The following is a 17,256-nucleotide window of genomic DNA, read 5'->3' as shown; positions in this document are numbered from 1 at the left end:
GAATAATAATAATAAAAATAATGATGATGATAGATCACTATTATGCACCACTTCTAGGTTTGTACAATGTTTTATGTACATTTTATCATTGGATGCAATAACCTTAGGATCCCTGTTTCACAAATAAATGAGGAAACTGAAATTCAGGAAAGTGACTTGCCTAAGGTCATACAGCGTGGGAATTAAGATTTGTGGCAAATTTTAAACCCAAGTCTTGGTGATTTCCAGCCCTGCCCAGCTCTAGCCAGCTCTGTCTGACAAAGACCATAAGGATGGTGATGGGGCTTGGTTAGGATCCTGAAATATGAAGAATAGTGGAAGTGTTTGCTTCTTCCTGCCCTGGAGAGCTCCATAAGTGGGGGGACATCTCAGGATGGAGCAGGCTCTACAATGGAAACCAACATGCAAGGGCCAGATTTGTCTCCTGCCTTCCAGGAGAATCTTTTCAGAAATAGGCTGGACATGGTTCCATTCAAAACTGAAATTCTGTGATTCATATCCTCAGATGCACAGGAAGAAGACACTAGGAAAGGAGATGGCATGCTGTCCAACAATCCCCATGACCACTTTCAAAATAATCCACTGCCACCATTATGTAGCAACCTCTTCTTTATGAGTCAACAAGCATTTATGAACCTCTGTGTCCCAGGCCCTGTGCTATTATATGGGGATGCAAATACTAAGAATAAAACAATTCCTGTTCCCACAGAGCTGATATTTTAATAGGTGAGACAATGAGTTCATATATAAAAATCCACAGAATAATTGTAAACCAATCAATACAAATAAGTACGAGTTAATTAAACCCAAGGCATTTTGGGCTCTAGCATTTTGAAGTGACGGGAAAGATTTCATGTAGAAGGTGCTGCTTGAGTTAAGCAGAAGGAAGAGAGGATCTGAGAAGGGGAGAAAAGAGCACATTCTAGGCATCAGGAAAACCCAGAGCAAAAGCATGGAGAGAGAGCATGGAGGGTCATGCATGACTAAGAAAACGCTAATGTGGATGGATCTCAAGAGTATGGGAGAGGGAGTGGCATCTTATAAGGCTGGAAAGTGTTAAGGGAGAAACCAGGGAAAGGTGCCTTGAACAGTAAATATGGGTCCAGGTGGGTGTGAGAGACAGGAATGACAGGAAGGGGCCCAACAAGTAGGGAGACTAAAGTTTAATAGCAAAGAGGTGTCTGTTACTGAATTGGTTGTTAGGTCCAACTGCCACTCTGAAGCACCAAGTCTAGGCCTAATCAGCAAAGTAAAGGCAGGAGTTTATAAGTTAAGACAACACATTTAATCAAGGACAAGCTAAGATTAAGGATGGGAATAGGGTTTACTACACTTAAAAGCTAAGGGCAAACCACAGGGTCAGAGGAAGGACTTGACTACACTCTCCTATGATCGAAACAAGACAGGGCCCAAAGAAAGCTGTACTGGAGTCACAAGGGAAAAGTTCCTCCTAACCTGGTTCCAGCCAGGTTTGGTCAGCTTAGCTGAGGACCTGAGGGTGGCTTTACTTGGGATCTCACGGCTAATCCAGGGATGGTTTCAGGATGCCAGGAGTCAACTCCACCAAATCAGGTGATCCAAGGTATCCAGGTAGGGAGAGATAGTTTGCAATGCTGTCCACCAGATCACAAACCACTTCCCTACTCGGTGCTGCTCTGCAGGTCTGATGTCCTCTGCTGTAAGCCTTCACCACTCTCAGGGGCCCAGGGAATCTGGATACAACTCCCCTAGCTCTGAGATCTCCCAGGGTCAGCAACAGTTTGTGCCAACCACCATAGAGTCCTTTCTCAGGCACAAGCCACTTCCTCCTTCCCCTGCATTCCATTCAGAATGTCCATGACCTCCAACTAAGGCTTTTCCTAGCCTGCTTACACACCTCCTTTTAAACTTATGCCTCTTACAAAAGGCATAGTTGGGGACACGTGAAAGTTGTTAAAAGCCTAATCAGAGGAATTTTTTTTAAACCTTTACCTTCTGTCTTAGAATCAATACTGGGCATTCGTTTTAAGGCAGAAGAGTGGTAAGGGCTAGACAATGGGGGTTAAGTGACTTGCCCAGGGTCACACAGCTAGGAAGTATCTGAGGCCAAATTTGAACCCAGGACCTCCTGTCTCTAGGCCTGGCTCTCAATCCACTGAGCCACCCAGCTGCCCCCAATCAGAGGAATTTCTATTTAATCCTAGATGCAAAAGCTGACTGAGCATGGGAGTGACATGACCAGATCTGTATTCAAGAAAAATCCCTTGGGCAGCAGGATAGGTTGTGTTGGGAGAGGCCTGATGTTGGGAGACTAATAAGGAGGAGGTTGTTATAATCTAGGTGAGAATTATGAAGGGCTATGAGTAAAGAGAAGAGACTGGATTCACGTGATGTTGTGGAAGTAAAAACAGCAAGATCTGGCAACAAATTAGATATTTGTGGTGAGGGAGAGTGGGGAGTCCAGGACATGCTGAGGTTAAGAAGCTGGGCAACTGAAAGGAAGGTGGTGCCAGTTTAGCAGCAGGGTCCCTGATCATGTGATAGTAGTTAAGACATCAAAAACCAAGGACAAATGACAGAGGTTCACAGCTTTATAAAGAGCCCAAGAGAAAACAACTTCATACCCTTCTAACTCAAAATCCGATTAATCTGTGAACCTAAGTGTACAAATATATTTATAGTAATGCTTTTTTTTCCCTGTAGCAAAGAACTAGAAACAAAAAAACCATTCATCAAAGGGAGACTGGATGAATAATTTATGGTATATGAAGTTAATAGAAAATTACTGTCCTGTCAGAAGTGATAAATATGAAAAATTCAGAGAACTCTTGGAAGATTTGCTGTGAATTGATAGAGTGAAATGAGCAGAACCAGGGAAATAATTTATATGAGGACAACAATAATGTAAATAAAAACAACTTTTGACTAATCATGGTTTCAGAAAACCAGTAACAAAGCATCTTGCACATTTCTCGAAAGAATAGTGATAGAACAGAGATGCAGAATGAGACATACACTTTTGGACATGACCAGTATATTGAGGGAGGAACTGAGGTGGAAGCTGAGTCATAAGAAATGAGAATTGTTAAAAAAAAAAGTTGGTCCATTAAAAAAAAATTCAGAGGAAAATGAAGATCTGAAGGTGACATAAACATCTAAAATACAGAGAATAAAAAAAAGAAGTGAGAAGAGAGGAAGTGTAGGTAATGAATGTAGATAGTTTTTTTCACCCTAGGAGTTGGGCTCTGAAATCAAGGAGAGATATAGGACAATAGTGGGAAAGGATGGTAGGGCCAAGTGAAAGTTTTTAAGGCTGTAGAAGACTTGTGGTAGGTATATAAGCCAGAGGGAAGTAGAGGTTGAATAGTTAGGAAGAGGTTGAAGAATAGAGACAATGGGATGATTGTAGAAGCTCTGCTTGTGGTCAAGAGAGGTGATGGAATTAGAGGAACAATTAGAAAGGCTAGTATGGGTGAGGAAAAGGTTCACCTCTTTATTAGAATCTGGAATAGAAGAGGGATGATATCAAATTGTTTTATGATGTAGGTAGAAGGAGACGAGTGAGTGAATGGTAAATGCCTTCTATTTTTTCAGCAACATATGGTGAGGTTTTTTGATGTAGGTATTATTCATTCCATATGATGAAAGGAAACTCAGAAAGGTTGACCACCATTTCCATGGTCACATGGCTAGTAAATGTCAGAGCCAGAATTTGAACCCCAGGCTCTGTTCTAGTATGTAACACCAAGTTTCATAGAGCAGTGGGAGGTGAGGCCCTTTCTGAGAGAGGACTGGGTAGGGGAAGTGCCTGGGGACTCAAAGGTTTTCAAGTCTTCAGGAGAATTAATGAGAGACAATCAAGTGATAGAAGCCTTGGTTGAGCTGCAAGGTTGGGTGAAGAGCAGTGCCACAGTTCAAACTATCCTTGGCACATGGTCTGGGGTAGGAAGCCAGGCATCCGCTGTTTCCTTGGGGATGGAAGCCAACATTAGGCATGCTTGGTATGCATTGACAGATTTGGTCTTCAAAAATTTTAAAGTTATATAATGCAGCACCTCTATTCCCTAGACTGAAATGCTCTAACTTGTTTTTCTGTGATGTTCCTAGACTGGCACAATTTTGAAAATGTTTTACTTTAAGGATAACTGAAATTTCTGGTTTTCCTATGCTCAGAGGGCATAAAATTGTGTATACTCTTTGATCCCATCATATATACCATTACTGGATCTGTATCCCAAAAAGATAATAAAAAAAGGGAAAGGACCTACTTGCACAAAAATATTTATAGCAGCTCTTTTTGTAGTGACAAAGAATTGGAAATTGAGGGGATGTCCATCAATTGGGGAATGGCTGAACAAATTGTGGTACATGTTAGTGATAAAAATACTATTGTGCTATAAGAAATGATAAGCAAGATGATTTCAGAAAAAGCTGGAAAGATCTGTATGAATTGATGTAGAGTGAAATAAGTAGAACCAGGAAAACATTGTAGACAGTAATAACAATATTGTACAATGATCAACTGTGAAAACTTGGATACTCTCCGCAGTGCAATGATCTGGGACAATTCTGAAGGATTTATGACAGGGAATGCTATCCACCTCCAGAGAACGATGAATGCAGATCAAAGCATACTATCTTTCACATCAGTGTATTTATGGTTTTATTTTGGGGTTTTGGTTTTGTATGAGTTTACTCTTACAATCATGACCAATATGGAAATGTGTTTCATGTGAAAATTAAAAAAAAAAGAAATTCCTGATTTTCTGCAAAATTACACCTAATCAGGGGTCCTTTCAGATAAGAATGAAAGTGAATTAAGTTGGGAAGAGGCAGAGAATATTTACTTTGAGTTATCAGTCCAGAAGGGGCAATTAAAAAAAACCAGGAAAGAGAAGAAATAAAAGCCAGAGAACAAAGACGAATTCTGCTCACCTTATCCATGCTACCCTGGTTTAGCCTCATGATAGAAGCATGAGCCAAGCGATCGTAGACTGTTCTCAGAGCCTTCTTGGAATAGAGCTCTTGGGGCTTGAACAGCTCCCCCAGAAATTTTTTATTGAACATGGTTGAGGTGATGTCATTCATAACTGTAAAGATAAAACAGAACCTAGCTGAGTGATATGCAGGAAGAAACTCTCCAGAAGCGTCTAAGAAGGACCTAGAAGTACACAAGTCTGGAGAGGAGTAGTACAGTAGAAACCATACAAAGAAATAGAGGAAGGAAAGCCTTTCACCAGAGTAACCCAGTGCTAACAGAAGAGAGGTATTTCTTTTTCTTCCTTTAAAAGAAGACCATTAAAAGATCTTGCTTTTTCAACAAATATTTATTAAGATACTACAATGTGCAAGGCACTACTATGCTAGGCATAAGGGAGAGATATAAAGATAAAAGTGACAGTCTTGGCTTTCAAGGAGCTGCAGCTGCAGCTCCTTCCTGGCGTGGGAGGAAGAATATGTTTTTATAGAAAAGTACTGTACAAAGTAAGGTGTGATAGGGTAAAGGAAAAATCTAGAGGAAATGCTCCAAGGAAATGTTAAGAGAGAGAGAAAACCCCTGGTAGTGAAGCTGGGTCTTGCACTTAGTAGGCATTTAATACATTTTGATGAATTGAAAGAAAGATAAGGATTATAAAAAGAAGCTCTAGTCCCATAACACCAACTGCTTGTTGGACATTAAAAAAAAAAAAAACCTTCTATCTTGGAATCAATACTGAGTATTGGTTCAAAGGTAGAAGACTGGCTAGAGGCTAGGCAATGGGGGGTTAAGTGACTTGCCCAGGGTCACACACCCAGGAAGGCCACATTTGTTCTTTGGTTCTGATTTTTGTTCTTGTTTTTCCTTTGTAGAATGTAAGCTTCTAGAGGACTTTTTCTCTGGCACTAGCACTTAGCATAGTGTCTGGCATACAACAAGCACTTAATAAATGCTTGCTAATTGGTCGAATGCCATGAAAGCACTCCCTCCTCTAACACAAATTATAACTGTTCTAAGACTTAGCAGACAGGCTTGGAGAGTTGCTAAGGACACACAGTGTATCACTGAGTAGCTAACACGATCCCAGAATCCCAGATTCACAGGATTTGAGAGTTGGAAGTCATCTTAGGAGTCATCTAGTCTAATCTTTACACAAAGAATTCTCCACAATTCCCCACAGCAAACAAATGGCCTTTCAGTCTCTGCCTGAAGAACTCTAAGGAGGGAAATGTGCTACTTCTCAAGGTAAGTTGTTCCTCTTGGATGAGTTCTAATGCTTAGGGAGTTTTTCCTGACACCAAAGCCTCTTCCATTTCCACCCACTGCTCCTATTTCTGTCCTCTGGGGTCCAACAGAACAAATCTAGTCCCTTTTCTTCATGACAGCTCTTCAAACTGAAATACTGCTATGGAAGCCTCTCCTAACTTCCTGTCCCCAGGCTAAACATGCTGTTCCTTGAGATGATTCTTATAGAATTGATTAGTCCAGTGATGGCGAACCTATGGCATAGGAGCCAAAGCTGCCACTCTCTGTCTGTGGGCATGCAGCCACCCTTCCTTCCTTTCCTAGGGTTTGTTTTTAGAAAGGCAGAAGGACTCAGGTGGAGTTGCTCCCTCACCCCCTCCACAGTGCTTGGCAATGTTTTTTCACATTACTTGCCCCTCCACCCAGTAGTCCAATGGGAGTGCTTCTACTCCCCCTTCCCCCCGCCCCTGTGGGTGAGTGGGGTGGGGTGGGGCCCACTACTCTGGCTCTAAAAGGTCCACCCTTGCTGTCACAGTCCATCTGGTTGCCCTCCTCTGTTTTACACTCTAGCTTATCATTGTTTTTCTTAAGTCTTGGTGCTATAAGTCAGTTATGATACTTCAAATGAGGTCTTTTTAAAATAGAATACTGTGAAGGGCAGCTAGGTGATTTAGTGGATAGAAAGTCATGACTAGAGATGGGAGGTTCTGGGCTCAAAATGTGTGACCCTGGGTGAGTCTCTTAACTCTAGTTGTCTAGTCCTTACTGTTCTTCTGCCTTGGAAATGATACTTAATATCAATTCTAAGACTGAAGATAAGGGTTTAAAGAGAAAAAAAAGAACAGTGGTATTATTACTTTTTATTTTTATTTTTAAAGGAAGCTGTGGTTCTCCTAATTCCGTCTGAAATTACATTAGCTTTTTTGGCTGCTACATCTCACTATATACTCATGTTGTGTTTGAGGTTCTTAAAAACCTCTAGATCCTTCCCATACCAGTTGCTGCCCACACTGCCCCCATATTATATATATGGGGTTGATTTTTTATATTTAAATGCAAGACTAGATTTATCACTATTGAATATCATCTTTATATCTGGCCTTATACTTTAACCTGTCAAGATCCTTTTGGACCTTAATTCTGCCATCTAATGTGTTAGTTATCCCTCCTAGCTTTGTGTTACCTGAAAATTTAATAAGCTTTCCTTCTATGCCTTTATCCAAATTATAGATAAAATGTTAAATAGCACAGAGCCAAGTAACAAATTCGTGAGGTATTCCATTGGGGACCTCCTGCCACGGGATCAACAGCTCCTCTTTGAGTGGGCCATCTGGATTATATTTCTTGGTTAATATAATCCACTGATTCATATCTATCTAACATATATACAAGAATAGTATGATACAGTTTATCAAAAGGTTTGCTAAAGTCTAAGTACACTACATCCACAACATTTCCTTCAACTACTAGTTTAATAATTCTCTCAAAAAAGGAACTGAAGCTGGTCTGGCATAACTTGATCTTGATGAAGTTTTTTTTGGAATCACTACTTCTTTTTCTAGATATTCACTAGCCATCTCTAATTATCCTTTCTAGAATATTTCCAGGAATTGAAGTCAAGATCACTGACCTAGAATGGATTCTGTACTCTTCCTTTTTTTTTTTTTTAATTGGGACATTTGCACTTATACACTCTTTGGTACTTCTTTCCATTTTCCATAATCTTTCAAATATCACTGATAGTGGCAATGGAATCATATATGCCAATTTTTTTAGGACCTGAGAGATAAGACTCTCTATATCAATTAGGCTGATGCCTGAACAAACAAACTAGACAAACACCACTAGCCCCATACTTGAAACTTTTCTATCTTTATAGAACTTTCCAGAATTTATAATCTGCTGGCATAACTTTTGAGAACACAAAGTCGCCTCTATACCACAATGAGGCATCAATGTAGTGCTTTAGCAAAGGAGATACATATCTAAAAGGTTGTTTGAATCCATATTATAAGTCAACAAAATCCTAAATGTGGCTTAAATATTCCTTAAAGGGAACACTGAAAAGTATAGAGATGTATTTGAAAGGGATACAAGAGGCCATCTAATATAAGCTCAACCTGAAATGTGAACACCTTTAGTAATGAGAAACTCATTATCTTATGAGGCAGTTTACTCCATTATCAGACAGCTTTGTTTATTAAGAACTGCTTGCAATGTTTGCTGTGTACTTCTGTTGTTGTTATTGTTGTTTTGGTTTGGCATAGTAGAACAGTCATCTTGATAAAAGCCATAAAGCTTTGCCAATAATGTAAGTTGGATAACTCAGAGTGCCAAGAAGCCAAGGAAGTACAGTGACAAGAAGAAACAAGGTGGGTAATTAAATTGAATTAGATAATTGGATGTTTGCTTGTGGCTTGATTCTGACTATATTAGGATGTGGCAGGCATATGCTACCTAATAATTAAAGAAAACTGTGAGGATAGCCTTGTCCTATCTCAAGGAAAGCCTGGGAGCCAGCTCTAAATAAATTGTTTTTTTTAGGAATCTTCAGTGGAGTCAAGACTTAGCCATAGGAACTGGTCATAAGGGTGAGGTATGTGGTTTGCCAAAAAGAAGACAAAGGGTTCTGCTTCAGACATAAAAAGAAAGAGAAGGATATGACCTGCAGAAGTTGTTCCATATTTGCATATCTCCCAGGACAAAGCAAGACTTTTATCTATACAAAGTGCAAGATGGTCTACATGCTAGAAGAGTAAAAAGAATGGAGAGATATATCTCTAAATTCCAGGTTATAAGGATGGAAATGTGGAAGAGCTTCAAAGAAGATATAAACAAGAACAAAAATGTAAAAGGGCATATAAGGGATATTAATTTGTCAGGGGGTTAGAAGATGGAAGAGCATGACAGAAAAGGAAGGATAACTGAATATTAGCGTTAATAAATAGGACCTTCATTTCCGGAAGAGGGCAAGTTGGGTCTTTTTAGGAAGAAAAGACTTCTTGTGTTGCATGGAATGATGAGGGGAATCCAAATGAGGATTCACCTAGTAATGACTAGAGGAAGAAGAGAGAAATAGTGATTTGTTGACTTGATAGCAATCCTGAAAGTTCACTGTCCTCATAAAGCATGTATCAGAGACATGATAGATGTGCCTTCTGGGTCTTGTCAAAAGTGATAATCACTATTTCCTCCTGGAGATTCATGTGGTGACAAATGATACTATAAAGAGAAATTTTGAGAAGGCAACACTAAGGATTATGAAGTCTTAGGCAAGAATCTGAAGACCTAAGAGGCCTAGGGAAGAATTTTAATCATTACTCTTAGTTGAAGGTAGTGCGCACTGTTGATTGAAGTAAAAGAAAGGTGGAGTTGGGAAGTACTCTGTCAGGACATTGAGAATAGGATCTGAAATTTTGCAGTATGGCTTAAAATATAGAATTGATGGGCTCTTGGTTAGAATACAGTACACCTAACAAGGGCTGGCAAAAATATGTTTGCTTGGAGCCTTGCGACCCTAATGAAGGGAATTTTAAACTGGTAGGGGAGAAAGGTAGAAAATGGACCATATATATGTGACAAGACTGATAAGATACCACAGAGATCAAAGGAAAAAAAGAATAGCAGAAAAGAGAAGCAATTATTCATTGGAAACAATATTCAAGAAGACAGGTAGCAATAAAACACAGCCTCAGATGTCTATATAGAAATGCACAAAATGTGGGTAATAAACAGAGTGAAGTAGAGTTCAAACACAAGAAAACAAATCTGTAAAAAATTGGTGAGATGGAACTCTTGAACAGAATTTGGCCATAGAAGTATATAAGTATTCCTTCCACATCTCAGGGAGTTAGAGGTGCAATGCCCCTGCAATCCTGGAAAATCTGCATAAAATTTTTGGCCATCTCCTCATACCAGAGAAGTTTGAATTTTTTCTTTTTCTCTTATGGGGTATTTACATTAATAGAAATTGCATATATTTATGGTATTAAAAGATAAAATATGTTGATATAATGCTATACATATATTTTATGCATTTCTGAGTTTCTACATTTTTTCTGTGTCATGCTGGCCTTATGTGTCATCTGTAGCTTCTGCACCCCGACCCCCTCAAAAAAATCCCATTTAATTCCTTATGCTGATCTGTAATATATTGAAATTGTGATGGGGAAAGTTGTGAGATGGAAGGGATATCTGTATTTTATTTAGAAATTCTAGAAGAGATAAAATGGAGGTTGTGTAGTATCATTTATTAAGAAGATATGGATCAATTGGGGAATGGCTGAACAAATTGTGGTATCTGCTGGTGATGGAATACTATTACGCTCAAAGGAATAATAAACTGGAAGAATTCCATGTGAACTGGGAAGACCTCCAGGAATTGATGCAGAGCGAAAGGAGCAGAGCCAGAAGAACATTGTACACAGAGACCAGTACACTGTGGTAAAATTGAATGTAATGGGCTTCTCTACTAGCAGCAATGCAATGATATAGGACAATTCTGAAGGATTTATGGAAAAGAACGCTAACCATATTCAGAGGAAGAACTATAGGAGTGGAAACACAGAAGAAAAACAACTGCTTGATCACATGGGTTGATGGGGATATGATTGGGGATGTAGACTCTAAGCAATCACCCTAATGCAAATATTAATAATGAAATAGGTCTTGATCAATGACACATGTTAAAACCAGTAGAAATGCATATTGGCCATGGGAGAGGGGGAGGTGGTGGGAGAAGGGGAAAGTAAGAGAATAAATCATATAACCATGTTAACTTTTCTAAAAAATAAATATTAATAAATGTTAAAAAAAATAAAATAAAATAAAGTGCATTTTGAAGTTAAAAAAAAAAAAAGAAGAAGAATATATAGAGGCAGGTGGTAGCATGGTGGATAGAGGGCCAGGCCTAGAGTCAGGAGAACTTGAGTTCAGGTCTGGCTTCAGATCCTTCTGGGCAAATCATTTACTCTCAATTTGTTGCTGCTTTTCTGTCTTAGAACTGATACTAAGACAGAAGGCAAGGGTTTAAAAAAGAAGAAAATATACTTATGAGAAGAAATCTAGGAATTCACTGGGTAAGGCTCAAAGACTAGAGAAGAAGAGTGATACTGTTGTAAAGAGACCTGGATGTAAAGGAATTTGATGAAACTAATGTCTCTAGACATTAGGGGCAGCTGGGTGGCTCAGTGGATTGAGAGCCAGGCCTAGAGACGAAAGGTCCTAGGTTCAAGTCCGGGCTCAGACACTTCCAGCTGTGTGACCTCGGGCAAGTCACAAGACCCCTATTGCCCACCCTTACCATTCCTGGGCCAAGGACGGTCCCTAGCCCAGATGAAAAAGGAGGAGGGTTGGGCGTGGGGCTAGCAACCCCACCCTAGCAACCCCACCCTGTAAAAACTACATCTGCTAAAGAAACTGCAACCTAAAGTAGGGGCAGCTGGGCTAGCTCAGTGGATTGAGAGCCAGGCCTAGAGACGAAAAGTCCTAGGTTCAAATCCGGGCTCAGACACTTCCCAGCTGGGTGACCCTGAGCGACTGTGTTGACCCATTGCCTACTGGTTGTGGCCCTATGCTCCTAGATGGAGTCCCAGGATTAAAAAAAAAAAATGTCTCTAGGCTTCAGTTTGTCATCTGTAAAATGAAAGGTTGGACTGGATAGCCTCTGAGGGCTCTTTCAGCCCTAGATCCTATGACAAGAATCTCTTATGCTATCCTTGTAGATAATTATGAGAGTCATGTGTGTTAGATTTCTTTTTCAAAAATTTTCAATTGTATATAAAAACGTTAACACTTGTTTTAAAAAAAAAATTAAGTTCCAAATTCTCTCCCTCCTGTCCTCCCACCCTCCCCTCATTGAGAAGGCAAGCAATTTGTTATGGGTTATTCATGTGCAGTCATGCAAAAGAGATTTCCAAATTGGTCATGTTGTGAAAGAAAACACAGACCACTCCCTCCTAGCCCCTGCAAACAAGAAAAAAAAGAAAAGTTTAAAAAAGTATGCTTTTATCTGCATTCAGACTCTATTCTTTCTTTGGAGGTGGATAACATTTTTCATCAAGAGTTCTTCTGAATTCTTATATCATTATATTGCTGAGAATAGCTAAGTCATTCACAGTTGATCACTCTCAATTTCCAGTTCTTTGTCACCTGATGTGGGATAGTGAGTATATAAAATGTAGTTGGGTGGGTTCAGAACTGGTTGAATGATTGGACCTAAAGAGAAATGGGTCAAATATCAAGTGTGATAGCTCTTTTCTGCTTTTTATACATATTTTTTATGACTTCCTCAGGTCCCATGAGTTCAGCAATCATTTCTATGAAGATGACTCCAGATCTCTATATCCAGCCCTGGCCTTTTGAGCACCAGGCCTATACTGCCCATTGCCTGTTACATGTCCCATCAATATCTCAAACTCAGTATATCCAAAATTTTTTTATCTTTATCTTTCCCCCAAATCATTTCACTTTCTAATTTCTCTCATTTTTGCAAGAGCACCATCATCCTTCCCATTACCCAGGTTCAATGATGCTGGAGTCATTCTCAAGTCCTTGGTCTCCTTTAGCCCCCCCCCCCCCCCCCGTGTCCAATCAGTTACCAAGTCTTGTTGACTATACTTCTATAGTACCTCTTGAATCTTGACACTTCTCTGTGCTTACATGACCACTCTGGTCTGAGGCCACACCCAGACTATTTTAGTAGCCGCCTAATTGGTGTCTTTGCCTCAAGTCTCTCCCCACTTCAATTCCTCCTTCAGACTGCTGCCAAAGTGTTGCTTCTAAAGCACTGATGTGACCATTTTACATTCCTTCTTGATAAACTCAAGTGTTCCCAGATGCCTCTAAGATAAAAAACGAACTCTCTGGCTCTCAAGTCATTTTACAACCTTGTTCCAATCTATATTTCCAGACTAATTAAACATGACTTCTTTTCACATACTGTACAGTCCTGTCAAACTGGCCTTTTTACTGTTCCTCACACATGACAACTCATCTTTAGTCTTCATCCCTTCATTCAGTTTGGAATGCATTCCTTCCTTGCTCTCACCCCTAAGAGTTCCTAACTTCCTTCAAAGCTCAAGTTGAGGGTACTCCTCTATGAAGAGTCTGATCTCCTCAGCTATTGCTGCCTCCTCAATGATTTCCTTTAGATGCTCGTTATCATGTCAGGACAATGGAAATATTGGATTAAACTCAAAATATTATCCAGAGCAGACATTTAAGACACATCAGAGTAGCAAATAACCAAATGTTCTTAAGCCATTGAAATGCTGAGATGAATCTACAGTTTGATTTTTTTTTAAACTAGGTTTTCTAAATGTTCTATCACCATAGAGCCAGGCCTAGAGGTCTTGGACCAAATTAAGATGCAGGTAGCTGGAGATTGGAGAATAAGGAATAATAAAACCATACAGCATGCATGAATTTCATGCATTCTGCATCCAAGCAGGCACATGCTTGCAATTCTCTACTTTGCTCAATACAAACATGGAGATATGATTAGGAAAGCAGCTCAGGCAATGAACATTACTCCTTGTTGAAACCATGCCCTGGTTGGTTACGTGATGATAACACAGAAAGCTTGTTTCCAAGAACTTCAAAACAATCCTATCTAAACAAAGGTGTTGCTACTATCCTCAAAGGCCTTGCAATACATTAGGGCAGAGTCCTCCTGAGTACATATTAGGGCGTGATCCCTCTGCAAAGTGCTCTTGGGGGTCTCCTTTGTATTATTGTATCTACTTCTTTTGAGACTAGTAGAAAATAAAATATCCTGGCATCAGGTTCAAGGCTTTCCCCTCTTTTAGTGACTACTGCTACATTTGGAGGATTGTGTACTTGTGGATGGAGATCTAAGACATGCAGCTAAGAGATACCGTACCTCTTTTCCTGTCCACCTCTGTCCATTCATCTACACGAAGCATATAAAAAAAAAACACCAGTTCATGAGGCAAAGATATTTTCAAATGAAGTTTTAAAAAGACACCAACTCCAACTAGCTAACCAATATAGAATGTCATTAAATAAAAAAGTTAGCATTTCACATCTGCCAAGAAAGCTTTGCTTGCCATTTGCACCTTTTAAAGGGAAGAGAAAGCTTCATTTAGATCTTCTAGGCAGGGTCGGTGTCTACAGAGTACTATAGCACTACAGAGTAGTAGCTGGCAGAAGGAAAAGAAAGATTCAGCACATTTAATTAGCAGAAGGTACAGCTTGAGTTTTTTTTAAAATAATGGCTCAAGAGGACATGTCTTCTAAGGCTATACAGGCATGCAACATTGAAGAATATGCTTTAGAAGGAAGGGGAAGAAAAAGAGAACAAGAAGCATACAGTGATAAGTAGTGTCTTACTCCATGCATCCTTATTCCTTCATAGTTTAAGATGTCTCTTTCTAGGTACAACTAGAGCTGTTCAAGTTGGGCCACTTACAAAGAATATAAAACAAGAGGGCACTATCTGTATTTGTCACATTTCCCATTTACAAATATAAGGCAAGTTAAGTAATAAATGGATTTCTGAACAGAATGTCCCAAAGGATAAACTGCAGTCAGACAGACTTAGAGGACCACTCACTTAAAGGAAGATCAAATCAGGCAAAATTCACTAGTCTTGAAAAGTCCTTCAAAGTCCAGGGGCAGTTAGGTGGTTCAGTGAATAAAGAACCAAGCCTGGAGAGAGGAGGGCCTGAGTTAAAATCTGACCTTAGATACTTCCTGGCTGTGCAACCCTGGCCAAGTCACTTAATCCCAATTGCCTACTCCTTACTGTTTCAGAAGGTAAGGGTTTTAAAAAAAAAGTTATTTAAAATCCTACTTATTTTACCTTTGAAGTAATTTTGAAAATAATTTCTTCCCCCTTTTCCATTCTAGTTTGCTCAGAGGTTTAAATAAATGTGGGTACAAATATAATACAACTGTTGAGAAATCAGTAATTATCTATTGGAGACATTTATATCCAGTGGATTTTTTGATGTTATAACAGACAAGTCTTTGTAACTTTGTGACTAACACAGAATACAAGGGATTGCTAATCCTAAACAGTGATGCAAGACAATAGCCCATAACTTCCCTCTCCAGTATTAGAGTTTATTTAGTAGCAAAGTGATTACATCCTAGAGAACCAACAACTATAAAATTCACCACCTTTTATGTGGGCTATGGTGTTCTGGAGGTAAAAGATTTATGAAGCAGCACCATGAGCCTGGCTTCTCTGAAGCTGATAGTGATGTCTTGGGATTCTATCAAAGTTTATTTCTTTCTTTTATGTTTGCTTAGGTGGCAGGTTTGAATGGTGGGCTCAGAATTCAAAAAAATATGGAAAAGCTGCAGAATTTCCACTTCATCCCTGTTATATTGCGTGCTTGGGAATAAGGTGCTTTTGCAAAGAGCTCATTCTGTCTGAAGGACATTCAGGCTCTTTACCTGCTGCTGAGTTAGCTGTCAAGTGAGCAGGTGGTAAATGAATATGGATTGTCCACTGGCAATAAAGTTCAAGTCCAGCAGATGTCTCTGTGGTGCTGTTTTTAATGGCCAGTCTCTTCCTCAGGCTCCAGAATACCCCATTTGTACAAGGAGACAGTGTAAGTATAGCTCAATTGTTCTATGAATTCTTTAGCTGACTTTGAATAGTTTATAGGATTACACCATTAAAACTGGATGAGGAACCCGAGGCCCAGAGAGGTCAAATCACACAGGTAGAAAGTGAGTAAAAAATCTGAAACTCAAAACTCCAATCTAGTAATCTTTCCATTGTATCACACTGTCTTAGGCTCCACCATGTCATCTATAACTGGAATCCTCTCACATAGGATGCTCAATATCTTAGCAAACACAATAATTTATAGAAAGTGTTCAACAAATATTTGTTGGTTGAATGACCGTAGGATACCTTGGATTTCTTTGGAAAAAGGAAGGATGCACCATGTACCTTTCCTATGCCCTTTCTTGTTCTATTTCTCTGCGAATTTGAAATCACAGTTCCATTTTAAGGAGTATTTTTTGGAATAAGGGGTCTAGAGATGATTTGGAATTATAAATATAAAAACAACCTAAGCTATAAAGTGGCAACCAGTTGATCAACTCCCTGCTATCTACATTTCTTAAGTCATGGCCAAGTCATTTAACCTCTATAATGTCAGTTTCTCTACCTGTAAATGGGGACTGCAAAAATGTGGCAGGAACTTATTTTTATGAATATTTTTAAGAAAAGAAGAGTAGGTGGCTCAGTGGATTGAGGGTCAGGCCTGGGTTCTGGTCTCAGACATTTCCTAGATGTGTGAACTTGGGCAATCATTTCACTCCCACTGCCTAGCCCTTACCACTCTTCTGCCTTGGAACGAATACAGTGTTGATTCCAAAACAGAAAATAAGGATTAAAAAAAAAAAGAGGGAGAGAGAAGTAAAAAACCCCACAATATTCCTACTCTTTCTTTAAATATCTCACAACAGTCAGTGGGCTACCTCAGAATATTCCATTGAGGCTGAACTTACTTTCTGTTGAATTCTGAAACAAAGACCACACTGAGTAGGGAGCCTGCAGCATCTTCAATGATGATGCTGGACCAGGGATGGCTTCCATAACATCCATCAGGACTGGCTTATAAGTAAAATATTACAAGACTTTTGCCAGGAAAAAATAGACATGTGTGTATGTATATGCACACACATTTATATGCATAAATGTATATAGCTATATGTACATGTATCTATTATGTATCTATCTCTCTTTATATACACACACACATATATATATTTTTTTCAGGACATAGTACAAAGTCTCATGAATGAAGGGTCTATAGAGAAGGGTGATAAAAGGTTTGTCTGGGTGAGATGGTAGGCAAGGGGAAGCAAGCAAAAGACAACTGTGATTCTTTTAGCCTCATAGATCTAGATCTCAGAGGGTCATCTAGTCCAATCCTTTCATTTTATACAGGAGGAAACTGAGGTCAGAGGACATTAATTAACTTGTCTTAGGGCACACAGTAGCCAGAGACAACTAGAACCCAAATACTGACTCATGAGCTAGTATGCCTTCCACTGTACCATGCTGCTCT

The 17,256-nt window shown here is 39.4% G+C and overlaps 1 protein-coding gene across 2 annotated transcripts in view; it reads right to left on the bottom strand.

The window, feature by feature from the left end:
• The window catches only part of OSCP1 (organic solute carrier partner 1), a 30,606-nt gene that overhangs the window by 11,214 nt on the left and 2,136 nt on the right, over positions 1-17,256 (bottom strand). Inside the window, exons 2-3 of one of the 2 annotated variants that reach the window (XM_044671498.1) lie at positions 14,085-14,114; positions 4,915-5,069 (exon numbers count right to left, since the gene is read on the bottom strand). In XM_044671498.1, coding sequence (XP_044527433.1) covers positions 4,915-5,069; positions 14,085-14,114 — 185 coding nt within the window. The remainder of the gene's footprint in view (positions 1-4,914; positions 5,070-14,084; positions 14,115-17,256) is intronic. The other variant, XM_044671497.1, reaches the window with a different exon arrangement.

Source organism: Gracilinanus agilis, chromosome 3 (genome assembly GCF_016433145.1).
Source record: "Gracilinanus agilis isolate LMUSP501 chromosome 3, AgileGrace, whole genome shotgun sequence".
Lineage (NCBI taxonomy): Eukaryota > Metazoa > Chordata > Mammalia > Didelphimorphia > Didelphidae > Gracilinanus > Gracilinanus agilis.
This window is presented reverse-complemented; position numbering and strand designations above follow the sequence as displayed.